We start from the raw sequence: 27,729 nt of genomic DNA, 5'->3' as shown, positions 1-27,729 counted from the left end.
GGGGGACATTTATCAGTCATTACTTTTTGGCATCAACAGAGAATACTGCAGCACACTGTAAAGCAGTCCTTATGTCTCTGGATTTCATCATGTGAAGGGGCACCAGCTGTGGCTGTAAGTTGAATGGGGAGTTACAAGCAGCTCTGAGATACTTCATGTAATAACAGCATTGGTAGCTGAACTGGGGGAAAGCTAAAAAGTATGCAAGCTTTTATTTAGTATTTGAGTGCTTTTAAAAAGATTTCTAGGTGGATTTTTAGTAGGCTTAAAATTTGATATGTGCCGCGTATTCTGCTACTCCATCACCAGATGGATTTCCTGGCCTTGACCAAAATATGTAGACCCAAGGATTTACAAGTGTTCCAGTCCTACAAGGGAGACTGAATAGCTCCAAGCCCATTGAGAAAAAGAGGCCAAGGGGCACTGGGGCAAAGTCTGGTTTCCTGAAGACTGAGTTTTCAGTTGATGTGTCAGGAGATTAGAGCTCCACCTCAAGCGTTTCCCACCATTTGCAGAGTTAGCTTTTCTCACAAAATAGGCACCTATATTTGTCTTTCATGAAATGCAGGCACTGTGGAATCAGCTGCTGAGCCTGCAGATCTGTGCAAGGGGCAGTTTTGGTGAGGACACCTATGGCATTCTTTACTTAAATAAATGCAATCAAGCACCTCGAACTTTTATCAGTGGCATGCTGAGCTGGGTAGCCAACATTTATTTCAGTTTATTAATTAAGGAAAAAACTCATTCTGTGTAGTGAGGAGTCTGGAGACACTGCTGAAGATGCACACGATGTCTTGATGACTTAAGTTGAACGTAAATGATTCATAAGGCTGACAGGGCTCTGCAGACATTGCGAACAGGCAGAAACACAGTTCTGTACAATGAAATCCAGTACTGTAGCACCTGACATACTTGGACATGTTGCATGAATTCTTCTCAGAACAACACAGTTCATATGATGAATAATTTGGAATGTTTACCTGCTCCTAGAGAATATAGGACTTTTCTAAAATTGAATTATAAGGAATGTACAATTTATTCTAATAGTTATATATATAGTTTGCAACCAATTAGCATCTAGCTTAATTGCCTAGGCCTGAAAGAAGAATTCAGAGTGAATAATTTGGATTCCAAACACTTTTGCCCATTTTCTATATTTACTTACAGCAGTAGAAGGGAAAAAAAGTCATACATTTTTTGCAATATGGGGGACCTGTTTGGAAAATTGTTTTCACTTAAACACAAGTAGTTTGTAAGGTCTTTCTGTCTGGAATTAGGTACCTCTCAGCCTTGGCCTCTTACTAAATTAGTGGTTTTGATTATACTTAGCTCCACTATTAAGTGTATGAATCAGTTGCACATGTAAGACACGTGGCGTTGTTGGTGCTCCTAGTTGAAAAGTAGTGCCTTTTCAGCATTGTTTTATGGGCATTTAGATATGAAAACTTCTTGCAAACAGCACTGTCACAATGTTTTTACTTCCTGAAATATTTTTACTAACAATAAAAACCATTTTTATGCTTCTGTAAAATGAATGAAAAACATGATGGCTTCCATCAGAAAGCCTCTGGCTTTATTCATATGAATTTTGTTAATATTTATTTATTTAATAGCTACTTGAAGCACTCAGTAGCTTGACTGATAATCATAAGGAGTTGTTCAAAGCATTTTGAGGTAGCTAGCCTTGTTTTCCTTAAAATGCCCTTGCTGCCTCCTGAGTTCAGTTTCCAGATTTTTATGGGACTGTGACCCACTCAGGAGCAACCTACTGATCTTGGGACTGACCTGGCTTGTGATTAACTCTTATTGCACTTGAAATAAAGACATGTTTTGCATAAAGCATAAGATTCCCATTTGAACAGAAAATGTCAATATAAGGGTCTTGTGGAATTCGTGCAGTTGTGAGCAGTGTCTCATTTTTATTAAAGGGATTGCTCTGGTGAACATGATTGTGTGTAACCTGTCTTTCTGCAAAGGCTTGGAAGGCAGAGTAGATGTTATCTCAGCAGGTAGGAGTGCCAGCTCCTTTCACTGGATGCTTCAAGTGACCTTTGGAATCCCCACAGGGACTGAAGGGCCATATCTCACATTGCCTTGCTGACTGTCCCAGCAGCATGCTGCATGGGCAGTGCTGAGGTGAAATCACCTTGTAGCAGGTTCTGCATGCCACACATGGGAACTTGAGCGCCATATTTCAGCCTGTAAGTGAAAGCTGCCTTTTCAGTCACATCTTTGTGCAACGAGTCAAAGAAGTTCTGATCCAGAAGCATCTCTATTATTAGTTTGGAACTGATAACAGAACTGCAGTAATTGTCAAGCTGAGATTGCCTCTGCTTGCTTCCTTCCTCCATGCCTGTTGTTTCCTGTGTGCTTAGTGTTCCTTTGATCATGGTTAGGACTCATTTGTGATGTCACCAAGTCACTCTTCGAAGTTTGTGAAGCTTCCTTGTGGGTCCCTCCCCTCTCAGTGCCTTTGACATTTTTCATTTAGTGGGGCAGCTCCTGCTTAGATTACTCATGCTTAGATTACTCATTAATCCCTGGGCCGCAGCAGTATAATTGGAGAAGGTTGAGTGTAGCTCAACAGGGAGGTCAGACTTTCAGACAGCATCCACACTGAGCAGTAAAACTGCTTTCTGCTAGTATGGTCTCAAAGCTTTTTTAAACATCACATTTTAAAATCTGAGTCAAATGTGGTTCCAATCCTTTCTACCACTGAAGTCAGAGCTTCATGATATTAATAGCAGAAGGGTGCATGCACCAAAGGCAAAGGTGTGTGTTATATCCAATCCTTGTGCTGCTCTCATCCAGCTGAAATCTGCCACAGTCAGCAACGTGTCGCCATGGCAGGACAACATGGGTCTTTCAAATCCATACTACACTACAGAATTTAACTTCGTGCCAGATTGCTCCTCCAGTTTCATTTATATTCCTGTAACAATATCACCTAAAAGGGAACAAAGTTGATTTAAAGAATGAGAACACAGACAAGTCAGTGTGTGTCAGGGACTCATTCTGTAACAATGTCTCTCATACTAAAGTACATAATTAAGAAATGGCACAACTTCCTTTGAACCAATGTTCTGTACATAGCTCATGGAGGCACTTAACATCTGAGTTAAATGCCTGAAGTTGGTGTCCTGTGTACAGAGAGAGGTAGGAAGCTGGGGTCTGTTTGTCTGAGTTTGTCTGGAGTTTAAATCTCCTTTTTTTATTATTATGTCCTGGACAATGCCATGAGAAATGATCAGCCATATACTAACAGTTAAAATCTTCAGAGAGATTTTGAGTACTTTCTGCCCCTTAAAGCAGAGCTGGGATCTGAGTTTGGATGATGGTGCTCATTGCCACGTTACTGTTCTGCTGCAGCATGTGTCTGTTAGCTCAGGTCCATGCCAGTTCTGACTCAGCCCATGAGCCTTCCATTCAGTGCACAGGAGCTAGGAAAGCTATGAGCCATATTTCCTATATGCTCCATTAAGTATTCAATGGCAAAAATAAGAAAGAAAAAAATGACATTTTCTTGGCAATTTACTTCAACATAATAGTTAGCGTTCTTTTTTTGTATTTTTTATTTTTAAAGAAAAAAATAGCAGGAAAATATGTGAAAAAGAAAGCATTTCATGCGAGGAAAGTGGTGGTCAAATTTTTGCATGCTCATTGTTTGTGATGTTAGCACATGACATGTGGGAGAAGATATGCTGAGCTTGACTACTCATTTCTTGTGTGGCCTTGGCAATTCATGCCCTCTACCAGCTCTGTAGCTGAGAAATAGAGCAACAGTGCTGCTCCACCTCCCATGAATGAATAAAGGATCCTGAGCTATCGATGATAGAAACCACTGAAGTTTGTAAGGTAGACAAAAGATTAGAAAGTTAAATTCAGGAGGGAAAGGAAGGAAGGGTGTTGTTTTGTCTGAGGTAGAAGAGTAGAGAGAGAATGGGCGACTTGTGGGTAGGCCAAGAACTGAGTAATGTGGTAACTGATGTGTATCAGTAAGAGAACTGTAAATGTGATTCGGTGAATTCTTGAGATCAAGGTGATGCTGTGGTAATGCAGTGAGGTGCGGTACTGTCACATCCTCCTTTTCTGTGTCCGTGGCATTTGAGCTGTATTCTGGAGGGGACAGAACTAAATCTGGTATCTGGAAAGCATTCAGAATATTCCCGGGCACCACAAATGTGGTCACTGAAATACAATCCTAATTGTAAAAGGGAAACTAACCACTTAACGGCTCACTAACTGGGTACAAAATATGAGCAGGTTGCACAGCCTGGCTGTACACGGTTACAGGTGAGAGGTAGGAAAGGGCAGGCTATGAGCCACATATGGATGGAAGCAGGCAGTAGGCAGGCTGATTGAGTGAAGAGATGCTCCCAGGCAGCTAGCATGGTAATTGCAGTGGTGCTGAGCTCTCGGGAGAGGAGCCAGAAGTTAGCTGAGCACAAGGACAGCAAGGGTTGAGGACATTGTCACAGAGACTGTGAGGATATGATATGAAAAGGGAAATGATATGGGAAGGGAACAGGAAGGTTAGCATGGATTTGATTTCATCCAATTTGCAGTTGCAAACGCTCTTCCTACAAAGAAGAAGAGCTGTAGTGATAAGTAATTAAACCACCTGGCATTGAACCAACCTCTGCACATAAAATGGTCATCAGTCCCCAGATGCTGTTCCCAGGTGAAAGGAAGGCCCCAGCTGATTTCTTGTGCTGCACACTGCTCCACCAACCTGCAAGGCTTCAGCATGTACAGCCTTCTCCTTTGAAAATTGTCATGCATGGCAGCCTTTCCATGTGCAGATCATGTTTTCCCTCTCAGGGGCAGAAAACAGAGGAGAAGGGTGAAGTTTGTGTTTCACTGCACCTCAAGAAGTAAAGGCAGTAAATTGGCAGCTCCTCATCACATACAGAAGTGCTACCCATCCCTGCCTGCTCCCCTGGTGCACCCGTGGCACAGCACTGTCCCCAGCTGAGGACTGTGCTCCCATTCCTGCCCTCCTGCCCCCAGTGCACACCCTGGCCCTGTTAGATCTGCTTTCTTTCCTCTGTCTGGGACAGAGGAGGGACTGGCACTGGTGCCAGGAGGAGGTTTGCGTGCAGTCAGGACATTCTGGAGCTTTGTTAGCAGCAGTGACATGTTCTCAGTTAGCAAGGTAGTAAAATAAACTTGTAGAGACCTTTTGGTTCTTTACTGGGCTGCCACATGCCAGGCTCTGTGTGCAGCTCCATGCTGATGGATCAGAGCAGAGCACTGTGCCTGCACCCTGCAAGCAGTGCAGGGGCTGAGGTCAGGAAACATTCAGAGCACCCACTTTTGTGGTGCAGTTAAAAACAGTCCCAAAATTCACTTCAAAATTCAGCAAGGATATTTAATTCCTTCATCGCTGTGATTTTCTCTTGTTTCCTTCCCTACCATCAGAAACCAGTGCGGCCAACTTTGCGTGATGGCTCTCAGCAGTGCTCAGGGTTTTGGAGTGCTTTCCCAGCCCTCCCTGGTGCGATCTGCTGTGCGATGGAAGAACAGCACCCTCAAGAGTTGACGGCCGTGCTGCTCCAGGGCTCCACAGCACTGGGCAGGCACCCTTCCTCCTTTTGTTAACAAACACACTGGCACATGTGGCCGAGGCAACGAGACATAAACGTTTCTTTTGCCATCACATGTGAAGTGTTTGGCATCGGTCGGTTTGGGTGTGGAAATCTGTGCCTGTCCGAGGGATGGCAGCTGCTGAGCGTGGCATTTGCCTTAGGAGAAGAGGCATTCAAAAAAGAATTGCCTTATTTATTTAAGTCTGGGAAACTTGTTTTATACCATCTTAAAAGAATTTGAACAGGAATTAATATTTTTGTGCAAAAAGAGATTATTTAAAAGTACTTCACTGAGATAAAAGGGGTCTATGTAAAAAATACTGAGCAAACCAGTCCTTAAATTGTGGGGACTTGTTTGTTAATTACAGTAATTAGGAATGGAATCTGATCCTAAACTTTCTGATTTGCTTTGAATTTCTCTTAATGTGTGGTTAGACCTTAATTTTCAAAACAATTTGAAAATGTGAGACTACAGAGGCATCAGTATTGTTGTTCGGTGTCAAACTGAGTTCCGTTCTCCTGCAGTGCGGATCTTTCGCTGTCGGTGTGCATGGCTGGCTCCTGCCCACTGCCTCCAGAGCACGATGTGTCTGCAGGAAGCTCGGCATGGCCAGCATGAGCTATTGGGCCAGCTGGGTCCTATGGCATCAGCAAGTCTGGGTCAGCATCTGCCCCTCTCCTGCAAATGGGTTTGCTGGGGCAGAGCCTGCAGGATCCGCACAGCCAGATGTGGCAGGGTTGCCCAGAGAGGTTGTGGAGTCTTTGTCTTCTTCCATGGGGATATTCAAGACCCATGGATACCTACCTGTGTGACATGCTGTACGGAACCTGTGTAGCAGGGGTTGGACTCCATGATCTCTTCAGGTCCCTCCCTGGCCTTTGGTTCTGTGATTCTGTGATTTCTGCCTATGCTGAAGCATTTCTGACACAGGATAGGGGATTTTCCTCTCTATCATAACTTCAGAGTTCTTCTTCCATATGGGTGCTTTGCTTGATCAGGCAGTGCGTATCCTTTCTACCCAATGTTACGTGCTGAAACCAACGTATATCATAATTTCAGAAGACACCATATATGAAAAGCAGTTAGGAATTTTCTTTTTTTTTTTTCTTTTTTTTTTTCTGTTGACACTGAAAGGTGAAAGGTACATTCACAGAATCATAGAATCTGTGTTCTGTATTCTTGATGAACATCTCCCACCAAACACGCTCTCCTGTAAGGACAGCTCAGTGCAGAAGGCTGTGCTGGCTGCTGGCCTTGTGCCTGCGTGGGGAGCAGAGGCTCACGTGTGTGACCCCAAACGTGGCTTTTGGTTCGTGGTGGTTTTGTTCCTAAGGCTTTGCCAGTCACTATGAATTGCAAAGAATTCTGAGCAAGCAATTTGATATCATAAGCTTCTGGTTCATTCAGCCATCCAGGACTAAGAAACGCAGCGATTCTTTCTGTAGCCATAGATATATTGGGGTTTTCTCTGCCGATCTCCCTCTCGCCATTGTCTGCACCTGCTTCACCGGCCTCGGTGCGTCCTTCCATCCCCTGTGCTGCTTTCTGAGCGACCCGGGCCAGCGGATCTAGGGGCCGGCAGGTACGGTCGGGTGGGGAGGCGGCAGTTCCGTGCCCCGAATCCGTCCCGGGCAGGGAGCGCGGGCTCCTCGGACCGCGGCTCTCCCAGCTGCTGCCCAGAGAGGGCTCGGAGCTGAGCCCGGCGTTTCGCCTTCCGAGCGGCACGCTGCCGCACTCCCGGGGTTTATCTCGGGAGCCGGTCCGTGCTCGACACAACCCGAGATTGCGGTGTTTGAATTTGGGGAAATCCGTGATTAAATTTACCTGCCCGATTCGCGCCGCGGGACGGGACGGGAAGGGAAGGAAAGGGACGGAGGGGCAGCCCCGCGCGTTCATCCCCCCACCGCCAGCACACGGTGGAAGCCGCGGATCAGCGGCAGCGCGTCCCGGCCCGGCACTGCCCCCGGCCCCGTCCCGCAGCGCGGAGCCCCGCAGCCCCGCCCCGCCGGACGCGCTCCCGGCCGGGTCCTAGCGCCGCTCGGGGCCGCGCTCCGCGGGTCCCCACGGGGCTCAGCTGATGAACCCCGCGCGTCCAATCGGGCCGAGCTCCGGTAGCTCCTCTGGGACGGCGCCACGGGCCCCGCGGGCGGGCACGGCATCCCGTCCGGCCCAGCGTCCGCGAGTTCGCGCGATGGTAAACTTCGGGGCCGTTCCCGGTGGAACGGGACCGGGCGCTCCGGGCTCCGAGCCCCCAGAGCTCCGCGGGCAAGCGGGCGGAGCGCAGGGCCCCGCGCGGGGCTCGGTGAGAGCGGAGCTCCCTGGGGAGGGCGGACGGCCGGGCCGGGGCGCTAAGACCCGGGGCGCGGTGGTCAGAGGTTCCCAGCAGGACACTAGAGGGCGATCCCCGGCCCTGCTGCGGGGGTGTATATATACGGCACGCAGGACCGAGGCAACCCACTAGGAACGGGGCAGACAGGCAGGCGGCGAGCGGGGCTCGGGCGGGCTGGGGCGGGGGACGGGCTCCGGGCGCGCCGAGCGGAGCCGCGCCGAGCTGAGCCGAGCCGGGGGAGCGCGGGGTGCTGCGGGCTTGGCAGAGCCGCCGCCGCCCCGTCCGAACCCTGGATTGCCGGAGCCCTTCACCATGCCCGGCAGGCTGTAGGTGCTTCATGGAGCAAGCCAACTTCTACGAGGTCGATTCCCGGCCCCCGATGAGCAGCGGCCAGCACCACCAGCTCCAGACTCCCCTGCCCGGCAGCGCCTACGGCTACAGAGAGGCTCCCTCGGCGGCGGCACCTGCTGCGGGCGGTGCGGAGCTCGGCGACATCTGCGAGAACGAGCACTCCATCGACATCAGCGCCTACATCGACCCCGCCGCCTTCAACGACGAGTTCCTGGCCGACCTCTTCCAGCACAGCAAGCAGCAGGAGAAGCACAAGGCCGCCCTGGCCGGGGATTTCGATTTCCACGGCATGCACGGGGCCGGCGCGGCCGCCTCGGCGCCGGGGCACCACCCGCAGCAGCAGCCGCTGTTCGGCTGCGCGGCCAGCTACATGGACGGCAAGCTCGACCCGCTCTACGAGCGCATCGCCGCGCCGGGGCTGCGGCCGCTGGTCATCAAGCAGGAGCCCCGCGAGGAGGAGGAGGTGAAGGCGGCGGCCCTGGCGGCCCTCTACCCGCACCCGCAGCAGCACCCGTCCCACCTGCAGTACCAGATCGCCCACTGCGCGCAGACCACCGTGCACCTGCAGCCCGGGCACCCCACGCCGCCCCCCACGCCCGTGCCCAGCCCGCACCACCCGCACCATCCGCACCCCCCGGGCTCGCTGCCCGCCGCCCCCGGCGCCCTCAAGATGATGCCCGCCGACCACCGCGGCAAATCCAAAAAGACAGTGGACAAGAACAGCAACGAGTACCGCGTGCGCCGGGAGCGCAACAACATCGCGGTGCGCAAGAGCCGGGACAAGGCCAAGCAACGCAACGTGGAGACGCAGCAGAAGGTGCTGGAGCTCACCACCGACAACGAGCGGCTGCGGAAGCGGGTGGAGCAGCTCAGCCGGGAGCTGGAGACTCTGCGGGGCATCTTCAGGCAGCTGCCCGAAAGCTCGCTGGTGAAGGCCATGGGCAGCTGCGCCTAGCCGGGCCCTCCTGCTGCTCCGTGCGCTCCGAGCGGTGCCGGAGCGGGCTCAGATTGCGGGGGGTGGGCTTTTTTTTTTTTTTTTTTTTTTCCCCAACAATAATGACCAATAAAAGAAGCCAGGCAGCTGTAGTATTACCAGGTCGGTGCCTTAGGGTTGACACACGAATAAGCTGAAAAACGAGGTGGGTTTTGTAAGGAGAAAGGCGAGGGGAAGGAAGAGATTAAAAAGCCCACGTGTCTACACAGGGTAAATGACAATAATAATAGTAATAAAGCACATAGAGCAGCCCAGATGTGCCTTAAAGCTGCCTGCAGGAGCTCTGTGTCCGCAGCCTGCCGAGGAAGGAGCGCGGGGACGTGCGGGCTGCGGGGCCGGCACGGAGACGGCGGCGGGTGATGAGCGGCAGCAACGCCGGGACCGCCCCGGGCGGCAGCGGGACGGGACAGCCCGAGAGACGGACATCGGGACCGGCGGACAGCCCGGCCCGCGGACAGCCCAGCCCGGCAGCTGGACAGTAGGGCCAAGGGCGGCCCAGCGGAGCTCCCCGCGCCGACAGGAAGAGCGGTGGCGACTCGTACTGTATGTCACGACATGGCGAAGCACAAGTGAATAAATACCTATCGATGCGGGTATTTACTACGAACTCTCAGCGTATTTTGCTTTCTCCCAGGACATTCAGCTCCTCTCCGTGTCTCTGTCTGCCCAAGCTGTGCCTCATGTAATGTGAAAGCCTTTCCGTGTATACTAGCTACATTATTTTTATTGCGTTACTTAGATCTTTGCCATCACACCACTTTCTTATCTGGTGACAGAGACTATGCCCTTGTGCTGCAACGTTATTTTATTATTTGTGTGGGTGGGTGGGTGAGTGCGAGCTGTGCTGCTGCGGGCGGCCGCGGCCCCGCTCCGGGCCCGGGGAGCGCTGCGCGGGGCTCAGCCCGCGGAAGGCGCCCCGTCCCGCCCGGGAACAGAGCCGGGGGCAGCGGGAGGGCAGCGCGGGTGCGTGCGGGGCGCGTGTGCGGCGCGTGTGCGGTGTGCGTGTGGGGTGGGAACGTGGTCGTATATGCACACACATCGGTGTTTTGTTTTTCTTTTTTTTTTAATTTGGGAAGGGATCGCATATACAGTTTTGTCGGATAGTCCTGGTTACATTCATAATAAACAGCATATACTCTGCCATCACCGCCCGCTGCGTGTTCCGCTGCTTGTCCCGGGGCCGCGCAGCTCCGAGCCCTTCTCGGCACCGCGGCCCGGGGCGCCGGTCGCTCCCGTTCGCCCCATTCGCGCGGCGCCTTCAGGAGGCGGCGGTCCGCCCCGTTCCGCGTGCAGGTGCGATCCCGCTCGGCGCTGCGGGGCCGGGGCGCAGGGAGCGCCCGGGTGGGACGCGGACGGCGTCGGGACACGCGGAGACGCCGCGCGGCCGCTCGCGGTGCCGGGCCCCACCCCTCCCCTGGGGAGTTTCGCCCCGGCCGGGCACGCAGACGCCGCTCCGGGGCTCGACACGACACGACCCCCCCGCGGGGCAACGGCTACCGCGAGGCTCGGGGCCAACCGTGACCGCCGGCCCGAGAGGGCGGCTCCGCCCCGCCTCGGAGCGCCCGGGGTCGGGTTCGGGGCCGCAGCGCGAGGGGAGGCGGCGCGAGCAGCGGCTGCGATAGGGCGCCAGGGCCCCGCCCGGCGGCCGCCAGCGAAGGGAGCGCGGCCGGGTCGGGCCGTGGGGCCGCGCCGCCCGCGCCAGGCACGGGGGAGCCCGGGGCGGAAGGCCGTCCCCAAAGCGGAGCGATGCCGGAGCGACGCCCGACGGCGCGGAGCGCAGGGTCGCGGGTGAAGAGGTCCCGACGTTCCCCGCCTTCCGTCGGTCCCGCCGCCCCGGCGGTTCTCGGCTCCCTCGGCCGCGAGGAGCTGCACCTCACGTGGGCGGGGCGCGCGCCGTGGCGGGGCTGAGAAGCGCTCCGCGGGGACGCGCTGGGACGCACGCGGCACGCCAGGCGCGAGGCGGATGGGAGGCGGCCGGGAGCGCGGCCAACACCGAGCCCGCCGTGTTGCGGGGCGGCCACCATCGAGTCGTGCGGGCCGAGCCGCGCCGTCTCGGCGGTACCGAGCGCTCGGGCTCCTCTCGGCGGGACGCGCTGCGGGTACGCTCCGACTGCGCTAAGCGAAGGTAAGACCCGGCCTACTCCGCGCATCGTGGCGGCGCGGAGCACGAGGGCAGGATGAAGGATTTTTACTTTTCGGTTAGATTCACGTTGCTGTAAGGGAAGAGCTGCGCTCTGCGGGCGCCGGGCAAAAATACGGACGTTTGGTCGCGTTCCTCCCCACGCCCCGCAGAGCCGTGCCGCTGCCGGCCACGTGCCGCGCTGCGCGGTGCCGTGCGCGTGGCACGGAGTACCGTGAAGGCTCCGTTACCCACAGCAGAAGGCGCTGGAGATGCCCGCCTTAACACCGCGCCAGGGCGAGCGGTGCTGACCCGATAGGGCTGCCAGCCCGCGCCCTTCCCGGCGCACGTGTCCCAGTGTGGCTGTGCAGGCCTTCCTCACCCGACCCGCGCCACGACGCCCGGAGCCTGGGCTGCGACGTGAGGGCCGCGACGGAGGGCGGGCGGTGAGGTGGGGCGGCGCGGGGCGGGCGGGGCGGGGGGAGGGAGAGAGAGAGCAGCTGTGTGCTCGCACTGTGCGCGGGGGTGAGAGGTTGCTTGTGGCCGCAGTGAGGTCTGGGCCAGGGTGGGGGTGGAACGACAAGATTTTTCAGTGATTTATTTTCTTCCACTGCAACAGGGGAATTACCCCAGTCAAACTTGCCCTCTCCACGTGCTTGGAGTGATTAGAGGTCAGGAGGCAGTTTTTGGAGTACCCTGCAGTAATTTCCCTGCTGGAAGGGGGGTAGTGGGAGTTGCTTTGTTGTTAGGTGGAAGCAGGTGCTTCTCCATCCAGCGTGCTTGCCGACTTTGATCCAGTTCTGTGGTGAAAACAATGAAAATTTAATTGAGTAAAAGGTTGAGGGACAGACCCACTCTTGGTGTAATAGATTAAGCCAAAATAATGTTTCTGACATCAGCGTCCCTGGTTCTGGGCTTCTCTTCCTTCTCCAGTAATGAAATCCTCATTTATACAAGTGAAGTCGTGTACAAATGCACACCATGCATGGAAATATCTGTGTCCGTGTGCTTTGCTGTGCTCTATTTGAGATATGGCATTTTAAAGCCACAACAACGCTTAATAATAGTTATTCCACAGGGAACTTCAGAAGAATGCAAATGTCTGTCCAGATAATTCTTGCAGTCCCTGCATCATTTGGGGTAGTCCTTGGTACCTCAAATGTTGACTGGATCTGAGAAGTCAGACCTTACCCCAAAGGTGTTACAATTTGGTGGAAAATCAGCACGTGCTCATAGTTTACTGAATATGTCCAGAGTGACCTGCTTCTCTGTAGGGAGCCTGATATAAAAAGCAGCTCTTTGGAATAGGGATTTTTGTAAGGCTAGCTTCACAATCTGTTTTTTTCCTTGAGCTGGATAAAGACAGCACATCCACAGCACACCGCCTGCCTGGTGCTTTGCTGGAGGCTTGGTGACCTCGCCCTCTGTGCAGGAGCAATGGGCTGGTGTCCTGAGGAGCGTGTGGCTGGGAGTCTGTAATTGGAAGGGAATCCTCACAAAAGGAAATCTGATTCATTTACTCTAAATATTTAACTGCAATTTTCGTACTTTAACACCATCCTATTTTACTGCACTATTGCATCTTGCCTCCAAAATTAATAGTTAACCACTAAGAAAGACAGGTCTGGCAGAATGGAAATCAGGCATTATATTATCCCATGAGTCATGTGCGTACAGAGAACCAAACAAGTGTCAGCCAATGGCTTTGAGCCCAAAATATGTCAAAGAGGAGATGCGTATCTTCATTTATATTAAGTAGATAGAAAGCGTGTTGCTGTTCCCATTAAGCTGGTTGGAGCCCTGCCACTGGCTGCGGTGGGAACAGGATGGGCCCATGCAGCAGGAGCTGGCTCTGCCTACCTGCACTCACCTTAGTTTCTATGCGGTAGGGGCAGCTTCTATTCTAACAGTTGCTCCCAGTTAGCAAGGAGTTTGGAGACCTGCCCTGGTCTAGATGTGATTCCTTTCTTTGTCAGATGAATTGATTTCTCCTTTGAAGTACAAGGATGCACCGTAGTAGGTAGCAGCACGGCCTTTCAGAGTGCAGAGCACTGGGAATGGGGAGAGAGTGACTACGGGAGCACAGCTCATTTCCTCAGCAGGGTTTTTGTGATTTGTAACTATTTAAAAGCTGCATTTAGCAACTGACCCTGCTTTATGCATTCAGACCACTTTATTTGGCGGAATTCCAGTGGAATCAGGGGAAGTCTTTACTGAATAAATGTCTCAAAGATGTGACCTGTCCCTCAGGGAGAGGAGATGATACAAATAGCAGTGATACACCCCGACCAGGGACTGGGAGATCAGGGCTGCTGCTGAGCCGCTGCTGGTCAGTGTGTATCACATGCCTGAGCTTTCACGTACAGCCATATGCTCATCTGTTGCATACATGTTTTGTTTTTGTTGTGTTGTCATTATATGTTTGGTCTTAATTCTCCTTTCTGGGGCAGAATTCAGTTTCATGTGGGGATTGGAGGCCTGGAAATGTATACTCACTAACTTCAGAAAAATCGTTTTCACATTTTTATTATGTGCCGGTTCAGTTAAAATACTATTGGCAAAGTTGGGCTGAAATGAGTATTTGTTGTTGACTCATAATTGTACAAATTAGGATTAAGCCTTCGCATAAAGTAGTATAAAATCTGTCAGTCTGTGTGCAAGTGCTTCTTGCTTCGTTCAAGTCAGCAGCCCTCCTCTGTTTACTGGAACTCAGGCTCAGAACCAAAAGAATGGAGCTGCTGGTGTTCTCTACTGGCATCCTCAGCAGTTTTTTGACCTGCAGTTGGTTACAGGATTTGCCTTGTTTGCAATGAAACAGGTGAGGGGGTTGCTTCTGTGTGCAGTGGAAGTAAGGTTTAGAGTCCCTAGTTTTGATTTTAAGAACGGGTTATTTGGCTCACTAAGTGAGGCAGGGATATAGCAAAAGTATTGGCAGTATTTATTTCAAAAAGTCATACTGCAATTACCACATGAAAGCACCAAGTTTTTATTGTAAGTGGACATGTAGGCCATGTAAATACAGCTCTGGCTGTACTGCTTTTTGTTTACATTGTAGGCAACAACATTTGCAAATATCGCATCAAGAATTCCGAGCTGATAAAACTAATTTAAAAACAGCCTTTGCTAAGGCAGATCCCAAGTGAATATTTCATGAGAGCTGTAACAATGTGTGGGTCATTCCATAATCTGTGGATGTCATTTGTGCTTTTGGTTATCTTTTGTAATTTGATGGCTGAATGGCGTTGGAAATTGGAATTTTTACCTACCAGTAACGTAACTAACTTTTTAAAGCTTATTTGCATGTGAACGGTTTCCTTAAAATTATAAACAGTGACAGAGGTTTGGTGACCTTGTTGGTGTTGGCAGTGCTGTGCAGGAGCTGGGTATGTCTGCAGAGCTCCGTCTGTGACCCGTTAGCCCTGCAAGAGCTCGTGGGCCACACTGAGGGTTTTTGTATGCTTTTTGCAGCAGGTGATGTTTGCTCTTCTCTTTCTGCAGCTGTAGGAGAAGAATTCAAATAATGAGAATGTTTTAGGGCTCATGTGAGCAGTAGGTATTTTGGTATTTGTGTTCCATGCTTGTCACTGAGGGTGTTCCTTGAAGGCTTGCACACTGCGGTGCCGGTTGCAGTTGTTCTCTCACTGCCGTCCCTGCATGCTGCTGGGTACTGAGGGAGCACTCCGTGGGCATGCTGCTGCTGGGGAGGAGCTCTTGGTGCTGCTGGCTCTGTGAGCCGTGGTGGGACTGAGGTGGGAGCTCTGCTGCCGGCTCTGGCCTGCGACCTGCAGCATTCAGAAGAAAATGGGATATACCGAGGGGAGGTTAGAAAAGAGAAAAGGCAGACAGCAGCCGTTGGGGTGTAGGGGCGAGAAGATTCAGAGTTTCTGAGTTTCTGGCAGCAGAAATCTCCCTGACTTAGCTGGAGTGGGAGCAAACCTCCAAAGGAGGGGAATCCAGGCCAGGGGACAGCCAGAGGTACGACAGCTTCTGTTTGAGGGCCTGACAGTTGCAAAGGGCTCCAGCCAGAGCCTGACAGGTGCAGTGTGATGGCAGACAGGCAGTAGGCATGCCGAGGTTGCTATTTTGTTAGCTTTCATGCTATATAACATCATCTGTTTATTTAGAAAAGCATGTTTTTCGTCCCAGTCAGAGTCATTTCCCGTGAAAAGCAAAGCTCTCTTGCTGGGAGGACTGCTGGGCTCTGTGAAACACGAGAGCGACCAGAAAAGTTACAGAAAATTTTGAAACATAGGGGAATCCTTCCCTGCATTTGTTCCATCACCCACGTACCTCCCAGAACGCCAGTGTGATAGGAGAGCAGGGCAAGGATACAGTTGATATCTGGGCTGTGTGCATGTCCTGGGCAGGTGTTTGTGATGTGCAGTGTGGGCTGTACCCCCGCCAACACGTGCAGCTGCTGGCATGTACCACCAAAGTGTGGCACATCAGCTTTTATAGACAATTAGTTAGTTAGAGTTTAAAATGCAAAGCTACTTCTGATCTTAGAATAGCAAACTTGCCCTGTAAGCAACTTTCTAGATTTCACGTATGACTGCATTAGTAGAGTCTATAATCTGTTGGCAGTTACGGTTGCTAGAGCTTTGCAATTTCGTTAATTTTATGTGCTAATAAATGGCTCATGGGCAGCTCCCTCTTACCAACCAAGGCAGTAGTACTGACTAAAGAATCAGGAGACTTAACAAAAGAGAATGAAATGTGGAGATCTTTTTGTTCATCTTCTGCTCTACTAGCTTAGTGCACTGAGTGAGGTTTTCAAGCTTTTCATTATGTTTGTGCTTTTTAATAAAAACACGTTGATGAGGCTGGGGAGACATCATTTGCCTTGAGAACAATTGTCAAGTTGTAAGTTGTCAATACTGCTGCGTGTCGTCCTGCTAGCAGGGCTGAGCTGATGGCTGTGAATTGGCCAGCATGCTTCTAGGTGCAGCGCTGCCGATACCCCGGGGCTCTGAGCCTCCAGCTGGTCAGCGTCACACAGTTGTTAGCAGTGGGTGGTGAGAAACACCTGTGAGGAGAGCACTCTCATCCCAGGTGTGCTGGGTGCTGGCAGGCAGGGGCTGGGTGTGTGTGCCAGGCACCAAACAGGCACAGAGGGCAACAAGCCCGGGCTACCTTAACTGCAAACGAGTGACTCAGCTGTTTCTGCAAAGTTTGGAGTTTCAGCAGAATATTTCTTTTTCCGCTATGCTGACAGCTTTTCCACCCACGTATTGCAAACGTGGCTTTGTGCCATGGAGGTATTTTAGGATTGTAAAGCGTAGTGTAAATTTTTAGAGTTACGTGTGAAAAAAGGTGCCTTCTGGATCTCGAAATATGTAGGTTGTATGTAGACTGGGGGGTAGGGGAGTTTTTTGTAAACCCTAAGGCTTGGAGGAGATAGATTCCCATCTGTCAATCACCTATTTTATATTTATTCCACTGAAAACCAGGCAGTGTTTTCAGACGACCTGTATCTACAGAAATAGAATACTCTGAAATCCCCTAAAGTTTTGGCAGAGCTTGTATTGTGGGCAGTTACTCATTCACACACCTGGTACGTACTGTTGGTCCTGTTGTTGTAAGGCATTCCCAAACAATCCTGCAGGGAAAATAAACTGCAGAGAGATATACAGGAAATTAACCATAATAAAACGCAAAAGGTTTCTTAATCTGTCAAGTGTATTGCAGTATTCAGTGAGTTACTGTACTCAGCTGAAGATGAAATTGGACAGAGTATGCCTGTAATGTTACTGCAGCTCATTGAGCCACATGCAGATACACCCAGTGTGCCCTGAGCCAGTCCTTTGCCTGTCCTTGCTGTAAGGCTGTGCTCCATGCTGTCAATCTGGGAACTCTGCGTGGATCAGGCATGGCAGGACTGACTGTGGAGAAGGACAGCCAGGAGCTGGGGTTGTGCTCGGTCATTTCTGTGCTCAGACAGCCAGCTGTGGAATCCAAAGGTTTGCTCTGTTGTCACAAATTTTTTATGCCACAAATGCTGATGTGGCAGCAAAAGCCGCTATCAAGGGCCTCACCACATCATGGGAATGGAGAAGAGAAAGAGCAGAAATCCAGAGAAGTGCTGTTAGTGACCAGTAACCGCCAGGGCATGGCAGATGGCTCTTGTGAAGCTGGCAAGGCCACGGCTTCTCTAGACTCCCTGTCAGCTGGAGGGGCAGTAATTCATCGGTGATGTCTGCAGCAGTCCTCAGCTCGCTTTGCTGATTGGATTTTGGGGTTTGGGTCTCTGTTTTGTTTTGGTCTTTTATGAAGTTACTTCCAAAGAAAAGATATAATAGAATATGACAGCATATATTAAGCATAAAAGCATTATGTTCCTCTGGGAGCTGTTGGAGGAGAAGCAGCCGAGCCACTGAAATGCAACCCCACCGCTGCCATGAGTGCCCGCCAGCAGGTCAGATCTCTGCGATCATGCTGGGCGGGTCTTGGGGAACCAAAGGGACAAGTGACTTTTGTCTCTGGCCAGCAGGAAGCACAGAGACAAGCTCTCCCTCTTTCACCCTCAGGCTGCCAGCGGGCCAGGAAACAAGTCCTCCCAGCACCTTGCGCTGCGTCCGTGTCACAGCAGGGCAGCCTGGCTCCACCACTGCTCCTTCAGTGTCACAAGGAAGGGGAGCAGTCCTGCTTCGTTGCTGGAGCACTGGCTTGGCAGCCTTTATTTCTCTAGGCTGAGAATGGAGATTCGCAAGCCTGAAATTCAAAGTGAAACTGGTGGATGTGAGTGCCATGGGAACCAGAGCAAGCTGGAGGTTTACATGGATCCCCGCAGGGTTAGGGATGCCGAGTTTCATACGGTGCTAGAAAAAAAACAGTGTCTCTGGAATAAAAATCTGTCTGTGTCTCAAGGCAGCTGTGGGCACCTCCAGCCAGCACCTGATTCACTCGCGAACAGTTACCTGGGAGGCATCTCAGCTGGCAGACACTTGTCCGAGGCGCCGGAGGCTGCATGGGCTGTTTTCAGTTTAATCTATTTTTAATGTGGCGCCTTATTCCAAACTGCTGAGTTCTCACATTTCCAAGCCGTCGTGGTAATAGGATTGTGCAGCCTTATTGGCTAGAGTTTTCCACCTCCAGTGCCAAAAGTTAGGCTCCTAAATCCATATTTAAATGCCTAAATGAGGCTGACGAATCCTGCAGGAGTCAGTAGGAACTGGACGTGGTCTGCACCTTGGAAAATAACCAGGCCATTGGGTGTGTGAGCAACGCCTTGCTGTAGGCACCCAGATGTTGCGTTTTTATCCAGAATGGCGGTGCCAGTGTGAAGGAAGGAGGTGAGATTAGTGCAAACAGGAGCTTTGTTGGGAATTTGGAAATGGGACACACTGAGAATTGTAGCAAATGCCCATCCCTTGTGTTGGCTTCATGTCTGCACTACTTCCGTACCCACGATCTAACACTGCATATTTTTACTCTGCTACCTTCTTCTGCTATTTCTATTTGTAGCACCCTGCTAGACTTGTTTCCAAGCCAATCCAAAATTCTTCTGAAACTCCCTTTGCTAACAGCAGCATGAAAGCAGAACTCTGCAGTGGCTGCAGCAGCTATGGCAGGGGTTTGCCTTTAGCTGAGTGGTGTTGGTCACTTCAGCCTTTTGAGTTGAACTGAAAAAGGGAATGCTGTCTGCCAAGAGAAGCAGCTTGTAAAAGTTGTATGTCGCTTTTTTCAGGCAGACCTGAAAAATTCTGTACATGAAACTTCCAGCCAACACTTGAAATATGTGCTCTGATTGCTTTGTGTGAAAGGCTTGTTTTCGTGTTAGTACTACAAGATAACACACATAAGACTGTGGAAGTACAATGTGCTTTCATCCTGATGAGGCAGAATTTATTTAGCTTGAAAGAGTGTTTTACTGCAGTATGAAAGTGTCACTTCAGTTTTTATCCTGTTTTCTACAAAGGAGGAATAAACTGTTTCCAGAGTCTCACCAGAAGATAAAATTCCCTTGGGTAGTCAATGGCAATGTGCTGGAGACTTAGAAAACTTCAGCAAACCACATCCTTTCATCCAGAGAGCACGGATAGAGTGGAGGAACCTTGTTCTGGTGGCTTTGGTTACCCCATTACCCTGACCCATCATAGTGCTAGCTGACTGCTGGCCCAGGAGCACCAGGGATGTGAACACTGGGCGCAGTGCTGTGTAGCCTTAAGACTTCAGACCCTGAAGTCAAGAGCAGAGCTGATGTGCTGAGGCTTCCCAAACAGTGTGTTTGATGTCTAGAGGACAGCCTGAAAATGCAGCTGTTTCTGCGATCTCCTTCCACTCTCAGCTCCCTTGCCATCTCATCTGAAAACAGAAACTTCATGCTTGCTTCATGTTTGTGTCCTCTGAGGGCTTCCAGGGTCTCCTCAGGGACAGAGACAGCAATCCTGCTGAAATAAGAGAGTGCTACTCCTTCCTTCTGGCTGGTGTCAGTCTTCTAAGTCACTATCATTTATTTTAGAGCATTCACTGGGGAAGTGAGTGACCTGGGTTCAGTGCGTTCCTCAATCTGCTCGTCTCTCACTTCCCATGAGACAGTCTAAATGCCAGCCCCCAGTTATTCTGGGTGAAACCCTTCGGCGTGAAACCATGCCTCCCAGTAATGGGGTGTTTCTGCTTCCTGTCCCACTGTTGGTCAGCAGCTTTTTTCAGAGTGAGGTGATCAGGGCTTCGTGTTGTGAGGAACCCAGGGTACAGTTGTCTCGCTGGAAGCTGGATTGCCAGATTGCCTCTGGGCATTCAGAGAAGACATCCCTCTGTCTTTGTGTGCCTGTGAATGAGAGTGGAAAAATGCAGCTCCTTGGAGATGCTGTGCTGGGCTGGTATGGGAGCAGAAACTTGCATGTGAATCAGAGATATACCACAGAGTGCAGGTGGCTGAGGGGGAGGGACCTTGCTGAAACTGGAATTCAGTGCCTAAGTCAGGTTTATGAACTGTCTAGTTTTAGGTATTTGATTGGTGGTAACTCCTTGAAGCTTGTCTCTGCTTTTGGATCTGCACCCAAGGATCCTAGTGGATCAGCCAGGATCTCTACTGCTGCTCTAATAAATGTTTCCAAGGTTTATTAAATGTGCTCTCTGACGTTCTTTTGTGGAGACAGTAATTTGACAGTCATCACGTGAGAAACTCTGAATTTGCCATCTGGCCTGGCAAGACTTAGTTCTTCTCACCATTAATTAAACTGACGTTACTGCACGCTTTTATGATGGTGGTTATGATCTGTCCTGCGATAACACCAGGGCTGGTTCTGAGGCATGCACAGCACCTTCCACTCGCATGACGTTTGTGGGTGGTGCAGCCGAGCACCTCTGGACTTCAGTGTCAGCTCTAATAACTGAGTTTCAGGGCCCCACTCAGGCACCTTCCCCTGGAGCGGGTTCTTCTGGTTCTGAGGGGATGGTTTCACAAGTAGGAAGATATAGCTAGGGGGGAAGAAGGGGGCAGCTGCTTGGCTGTAATAGAGTTGTATAACATGCCCTGACAGGAGATCTTACTGACCACAGCTTTGCCCTGCTTGGTGAGACCGTGACCATTAATGGGAAAGTGGATTGGCAGCAACAGATAGAGCAGTGAGCGAAAAGAGAGGAAGGAAGTGAAATAGGACGACAGCCGAAGACAGCTGCAAAAAGCAGGTAGGTACATCACGGTGATGGCTGGAGCGTGGAAGAAGGAAACTAAGTTTCTTTGGTGATGAGGCAAGGTGTCTGTATCCTATCTGGAATGGACATGTGTGGTGCCCAGCAACTTAACCTGTTTGTAATCCCTTTTCAGACCCAACTCCAGGCGCTGGATGGCAGAGTGTTTCCCGTCTTCAGTGGTCTCCAAACTGTGACTTGGCAAATGGACTGAGACTGGTAGGTTTGAAAAAAATGCTGGAGTACGAGGCTTGGGAGAAGTCATTCCCAGCACTAACTCTTGCCATTTTTCTCTTCCCTGTCAGAGCCTTGAATGCTCAACTGCTCAGAGTTAACTCAGCAGCTTCAAGAGATTGAATAATATTTGTTTTTACCCAAATCCCTCGAAGTCTGAGGGAATGGAGACAGAATCAGTTTACTGAGATGAAAAGCCAAGAAAAGTAAATCATCTTTGGGTCAGGGTGAGCTCTCATTTGAAGAGGCCACAGATGGCAGGGATGTTCATGAATCAGCAGTTTCACAGACCTCTGCCCATTCAGGGAGTAATGCGTGTAAACAAACATGAAAACAGCACAGAGCCGCAGAGCTTTCCAGATTCTTCCTGTTCCCTCCATGCAGTCGAGGGGGCCCTCTTCAGAGGAACTGGACAGAAGAAAAGAGCTGCTGCCCTGGACGCTGGGCTTGTCCCAGGATGGTCATCCTATACCTGCTTCAGCTGTGTGAGAGCCAGAGGCTAGAGTGACGGCAGGATGTCCCCTCTTCTCCCATTAGTGCAGCCAGGTATGCTCTCGAGTACAGGAGGCAGCTGTTGAATAGCCTGGTGGCAGGCGTTTGGAGTTACCTGAGATGAAGGGAAGGAAGGAGGTGAGGTGAGGACGTGAGCTATTGCACCATTGCACTGCTGCAGGTGCAGAACAGCTCCTGTACATGTGGGCTTTGTGAGGTGGGCCTGCCCCTGGTGTGCTGCTGCTCTTTGATATCTGCACTGGATCCACGTGCCAATGAGGCTGGGACCTTAGAAGCCCCACAGAGCTCTAGCCTGTCTGGTGTTAGGGACGTTCTTCCTGCAATTATTTGATGTTTGTCAAATGTTATGCCAGAAAATGCAACCAGAGGGCTGCGCTGAGAACCCCCACTTTGGTAGATCTGTGTTTGTATTCTAGGGCCTGCTAGCCAAGAGATGCAGTGTTACTTCCATGCTGCCCAAGTGTCAGCCTGGCTGGTGCTTCTGCAAGATAACATGCAAGTGATGAGAACTGGCCAAGTCAGTGACTGTGCCTGAATTGTATTTGAGACTTTGTCATGGTTTGAACCATAACAGACTTTTTGTGAATAGTCTATTTGGGATGAAACATAGCCCGAATCGTTATGTGGGATGGCAGCTGTGAGACTTCTATTGAAGTCGCTGGGCATCACACAACCAAAAACTTCTGAGTGTGCTTCTGCTGAGGAGATGCTGCTACTGAGGCTCTGAGACAAAGAGAAATGAGGGGAAAAAGGATTCTGCTGTTCCCCCAGGAGCAACACCTCACAACATGTCAAACCTAGCAATTGTATGTGAGGAGCAATTACAGTGGATGTCACAGGAGATGTACAGGGACATCTAAGGCATTGGGATTTATGATCAGTAAATCAGATACTTCAAGTTCTTGGCGAAGTTGGAGAACATCTAACTGTGTAAAGGATCTGAGGGAATTGGATGAAGTGAGTTTTGTCACTGTGAAGTTAGACAGTTAAGTTGTCATCCATGTTTCCAGGTTATAGAGAAGATCCTCTGAGAAAGACATTTCTCTGAGAAGTAACTACCTCGTATAGTAATGAATAGTCAAGAAAGCAGCTGTGTTTTTAAAAAACATATATCCACCAAATGATTACAGGTTGGTGTGCTTAAGGAGGGAAGAAATGTGCAAATTTTTTGGTGTTACTCTTCTGAGGGTTTCTTGTGCTGATGTCCAGACTCTGGCAACATTATCTTAACCTACTTTGACTGTCAGTGGTAGAATGTAGTAGCTGGGAGTGGCCGAGTGCATAGTGAGAACTGGCACTGTGCTGTGACAGTGGCAGTGCAGACATGCTGGGGGTGGCTGTGACCTGGGACCCAGCAGCTGGGGGTGAGCACCTGGAAGAGGATGTTTCTGACTGGTGCTACCTAGAGAAAAAGCAGCCTGCTGATGAGATTCAGGAGTATGAAGCACCTTAGGGCATCAGGGTTTAGAAAGGGGTAGAAGAACGTGGGACAGAAATGAGCAGTACAGAGCAATGACATGCTTGATGAAAAGCCAGCCTTACTGAGTGAGCACAGTCACAGAATGAAAAGCTGCCCACTGGGCAGATATCAGTGATCATACTATAAGCAGGAAAATGGCATCAATCTAGACATGGTGCTTTTGTGACTCTTAAGGCATTGATGGATGAAGACTCAGTGAAGAGAAGCTTCCTTTTTCTTATGTTTTGACATCTTTCAGGCTTAAACATGAACTAACTACCATTATCCTAATTTTACAGATGGGGACAGACAGGTTATGTGACATGCTCCAGGTCACATGAGCAGTGTGTGTCAGAGTGAGAAACAGCACCTGGATCTCTCAATTGTGAAGCTGTTGCTCTTGGCACTGCATCATCCTTACTGCAAACAAAACATTGAGGTTGACTTTGCCTGTGTCCTTCTTATGCCTACAAATGGTAAGGTTTTTGAACAAATCAAAGAAAGCAAAAAGAGTCACTCCTCCAATTTGTATGTCCAATCCTCTCTATGCAGTGGCATAATGTACCCTAGAGGAGCCTGTAATTAATACAAGTAATTACCCCTTGCTGCAAAGACTCTGCAACATCATTGGTTAAGAATCTAGATGAAACTTTCACCTTGTTTACTGAGTGCTTCATGCTGTGTGATTCAAGGTGGATTGGGATGATATCTGCAGGAAAAATTAACTTAGAACCAAGATGAACACTGCAAAAGTCTTGGTGCCATTGTCTTGGCCACCACTTAAGCTTTAATAGAAATAGAGAGAAGGCAGAGAAATAATTAGGTAGGAAATGGTTACCTGTTGTAAAGGAGTGTTTGTCACAGTTTGCTTTCTTCACTCAAAAAGATTTAATATAAAAGGATTGGATGTTGATGGCTTGTAGGCATAAGAGCATGTGTAGGTTCTAGGCATGTTCTTCTTGGTCTTCAGCTACACTGAAGATTGTCAAGACTGGAATTTTCCAAAGAGCCCAAGGGACCATTATTCCCAATGCAGAAGATGCCTGGAGTGCATCCCAGTTTAAGGCCAAGTCTCAATGGCAGAACTATCCTTTGGATTCCAGTTCCCAAACCTGCTACTGCTCCAGATATGTACAGTGGACTGCTGCTTTTAACCTGGTAGTGTTGCCAGAGAAACCAGGCTCCTAACATTTCATGACACCAAAGAAATACCCATTAATTGAAACTCCTTAGGCAAACAGCTGCTTCTGCTTGCTGTGGCTCTATTTTCAGCTCTTAGCTCTGAAGTGAAGCTGACAATTTTTGCTGGTTTCTCAGACCTCCTATTGAGTTTTTCTAATTAATATTTTTGAACTACTTAGACGTTCTCAAGTCTATGGTGATCCAGAGAATTATTATTACTGCTGGTATTATTAAGGCTAATAATGCTGCTAATAACCTCAGTGAGCTTGGCAGAATTCAGTTTGAACTCCTTGCGGCAGATGAAGAAAGCTAACTTTGGTAATGTGAAGGGTACGTGACTGAATTACCAGTACCTGCTGTTTACAGGGGGCAGGAAGAGTATATTTGCTCAAATGAAAAAGGTCAAGGCAGAGGCCCATTTGCTGTTTGTTAATAAGTAATCTGAAGTACAACACAGCTTTACTGTAACAAATCAGCCTAGCTTAGATGTCCTTCCATCACCATTATATCCAACGCAATTCTAGACGAAAATGCCAGTTTAGAAATAATCCATGTTCTCACAGATTATTTTCAACATCTGTGCAGAGGATTTGCAGCTGGGGATCCACAGCAGCAGTAGCAAAAGAACCTTCCATATTTTGCCAGTGCTTGTCTCTGAAACTGAGCAAAGGATGAAATACTAGACAGAGCATTATTTGTCTCCCGGGAAATTCTCCCGTAGACTCAGTCAGACCTGTGCATCTTCCCTGTGGAAGTATGCCAGTCCAGAGCTGTGGTGGTAGCTGGCCTGCTTACTGCACCCTGCAAAGGTACTGATGTAACCTACAAAACCACCTATGTCATCTCAAAGCCTGGCCCATAGTCAACAGTTAAAATTCAGACATGGGTGTCTGAGAGTATCTTTCCAAGGGACTGAGCATGTGTGCATTGCAACCTCTGCCTTGTCATGGACTCTTGCCAAAAAAGATGGTTGTTGTCCAAGCAACAGTTGGACCAAGTAGTATTTTGGAAAAGGGCTGGATTCTGTCCTTTGTGGTTCACTACTGAGCAGAGGCAGGATTCATTAGAAAAGGTTTTCCTATTCATGAGACACTTAAAGTGCTTATCAAAAAAAAAGCAACACTTGTGCCAGCTGCCAGCTAACCACAGATTCTCATTTGTAACTCTTAATGTTCATGTCCTTCAGCTGCACCAGCCGGAGGCACGTTAGATGTCACATGGCTATTCCCTGAAATAGAGCTTATGATGTGCACACTGCAAGCACAGGCACTACCAGCACCCAGGCAGCGTGGCACTGTCACCACACACCCACAGCACAGGTTTGTGAGGGGCTTTGCCACATGCACAGGTATTTCTTGAAGGAAGGTAGCTGGGGTGCACACACAAGTGCACATACGCATGAGGTCACCTTTGGAAACAGGAACCATGCAGATTGCAAACTGCAATTTCTGGCTTCCTGAAATGTGATTTCAGGAGGCAATGATCCTTTAACAAATCAACAGCCCGGTTCCAAATGCCTGTTAACCGAGGTGGGAGGGAACGAGCTTGGTGAAGGAGGACTTTCTCTACAGAGCAGGTCACATCTGGCTGTGAGCTCAGCATCTGTCAGATACCAGAGCCATACCAAAGTCGTCTTCAGCGCCTGGGCCTGCCCCACGGGAGGCAGTGGCAGAAGAGTAGTGAGGAGGGGCTTTCTGCAGTCATTCACTGTCTGGCAGTGAGCAGAAGACTGAGGCTGTGTAGCAGCTGTGGAAGTGAGGAAGATGAGGAGCATACAGGGAAGAACATTTGGGAGATTGTAGGGTCTTTGTAGTGGGATGGAAAGAGTATTTCTGCAACTTGAGTGTTCACATGCATCAGGAAACAGGGTCAGTGGCTGTCGGCTGCCAGGAAAGGGGTATTTTGGATGCCCCTTCTGTTTGCCCAACTGTTCTGAGATACTGAGAAAAGGGGAAGGAAGAAGGGGAGAGAACACGTTGCCTGGGGAAGCTGGCAGGGTTGGTGCTGCCCTGTGTGTCTGTACCTGTGTGACTGGCTGCAGCTGGATGGTTGGCAAGCAGTACAGTTCACAGAGATTCTTTAATTGATCTGATGTGCTGAGGATGTTCATTCCAGAACACCTGGTGTGGGCAGCAGGGATTATAATGGAATTAATACCTACTTCTATGAAGTCTGGTTGAGCTGAGAATCTGAGCAAATACCTTCTAGCTAAAGCAAGGCTATCAGGAAGGTGGCAAGAAGTCCTAGATCTCGTGCTGCCGCACTGCTCTGGAAGAACATGTGGCCATGCCGTATGTCACATGTCCTGGCAGGGAGAGCAGCAGCATTACTAACTGGCAGCCCTTGCAGAATGGCGATGCCACATGAAAATACACGTGTTCATTACTCATGAGATACGTATTTGTTGCCCATCCCCACCTTCCCACAGAATTATACTCCCAGGGTGGTGGAGCTTTCTGTGCCTGTCCCTGGATGTGTTGCTGTTTCCTCTGCTGCTCTTTGTTTGGGGTAACATCTGTTGTTTCTGTTTTAGTGAGTTTCAGGAGTCATTAGCAACAGTGATACACTGCACTATTCCTCCAAAGACCAGTAAGGATTTGCTTCTTCCCCTAATATCAATGGGAAAGCTGGTGTATCTGGTACCTGAAGTAATGTGATTAGCTAGAAAACCTTAAGTATTCCCTGAACCTAATCCTGAGCATTAGTTACCAACCCACATCAGTCTGGATGATATCATGATGGTGAATTTCTGGATTATGCAGTCTTTCATGGACACATGAGAGGTGCATAATGAGAAGCAAGCTTAGTGCTGCAAACAGCACTACAGTCACAACCTGCAGCCAGCCATGATGCCTGGGAAATTGTGCAGGTGGTTTCAGAAAATGGTGAGTAGTCTATTATCACTGAGAAGGGGGAAAAAAAGCCCTTGGGAGATTTCCCCCATGACCATCTGTTAATTTTCTCCTGAAGCCATTAGTGATTTCCATAGAATAGCATGTTTAGTGCCCTGCAGACAGTGCTGTGGATCAGAGTGCTGCATTGGTGCTGCTGGACCTTGCAGCCTTCCCCATCAGGAATTAGCACATTGACATGCTTCCTCAGCATGCACCTCAGCGCTTCACATGCCTGGCAGTCATCAGCCTCAGACACAATTCTTCTGTTCTCCCATAAGCCTTGGGCTTTGCTGCACCTCTGATAGGGGAGCACCCTTCATTCACTGGCCAGCCTTCTTCCATGCAGCTCCTGTAACCCGTTCTGTCCTAACACAGGCCTAAAAGCTGCCGTATCTGCATTCATTTAGAGGTGTTCAGGTGCTTAGCCCC

General features: G+C 49.9%; 1 protein-coding gene and 1 long non-coding RNA gene across 4 annotated transcripts in view; both read left to right on the top strand.

The window, feature by feature from the left end:
- The window catches only part of LOC109369756 (uncharacterized), a 48,286-nt gene that overhangs the window by 5,533 nt on the left and 15,024 nt on the right, over window positions 1–27,729 (top strand). For 2 of the 3 annotated variants that reach the window (XR_014886020.1, XR_014886021.1), the window contains 3 exons: window positions 20,887–21,015; window positions 21,155–21,237; window positions 23,524–23,700. This is a non-coding gene — a long non-coding RNA (uncharacterized LOC109369756). Of the gene's footprint in view, window positions 1–20,867; window positions 21,016–21,154; window positions 21,238–23,523; window positions 23,701–27,729 lie in introns of all 3 variants that reach the window. The other variant, XR_014886019.1, reaches the window with a different exon arrangement.
- CEBPA (CCAAT enhancer binding protein alpha) lies at window positions 7,603–10,409 on the top strand. The gene has a single exon (XM_010727501.2). The coding sequence runs from the start codon at window positions 8,256–8,258 to the stop codon at window positions 9,222–9,224; it is 969 nt and encodes a 322-aa protein (XP_010725803.2). The 5' UTR covers window positions 7,603–8,255; the 3' UTR covers window positions 9,225–10,409.

Source organism: Meleagris gallopavo, chromosome 13 (genome assembly GCF_905368555.1).
Source record: "Meleagris gallopavo chromosome 13, MGAL_WU_HG_1.1, whole genome shotgun sequence".
Classification (NCBI taxonomy): domain Eukaryota; kingdom Metazoa; phylum Chordata; class Aves; order Galliformes; family Phasianidae; genus Meleagris; species Meleagris gallopavo.
The sequence above is the reverse complement of the archived record's forward strand: the minus strand, read 5'-3'. Positions and strand labels throughout refer to the sequence as shown.

Bases quoted from the DNA above. Each gene is read 5' to 3' on its own strand.
- CEBPA (XM_010727501.2), top strand. From the start codon at position 8,256: ATGGAGCAAGCCAACTTCTACGAGGTCGATTCCCGGCCCCCGATGAGC.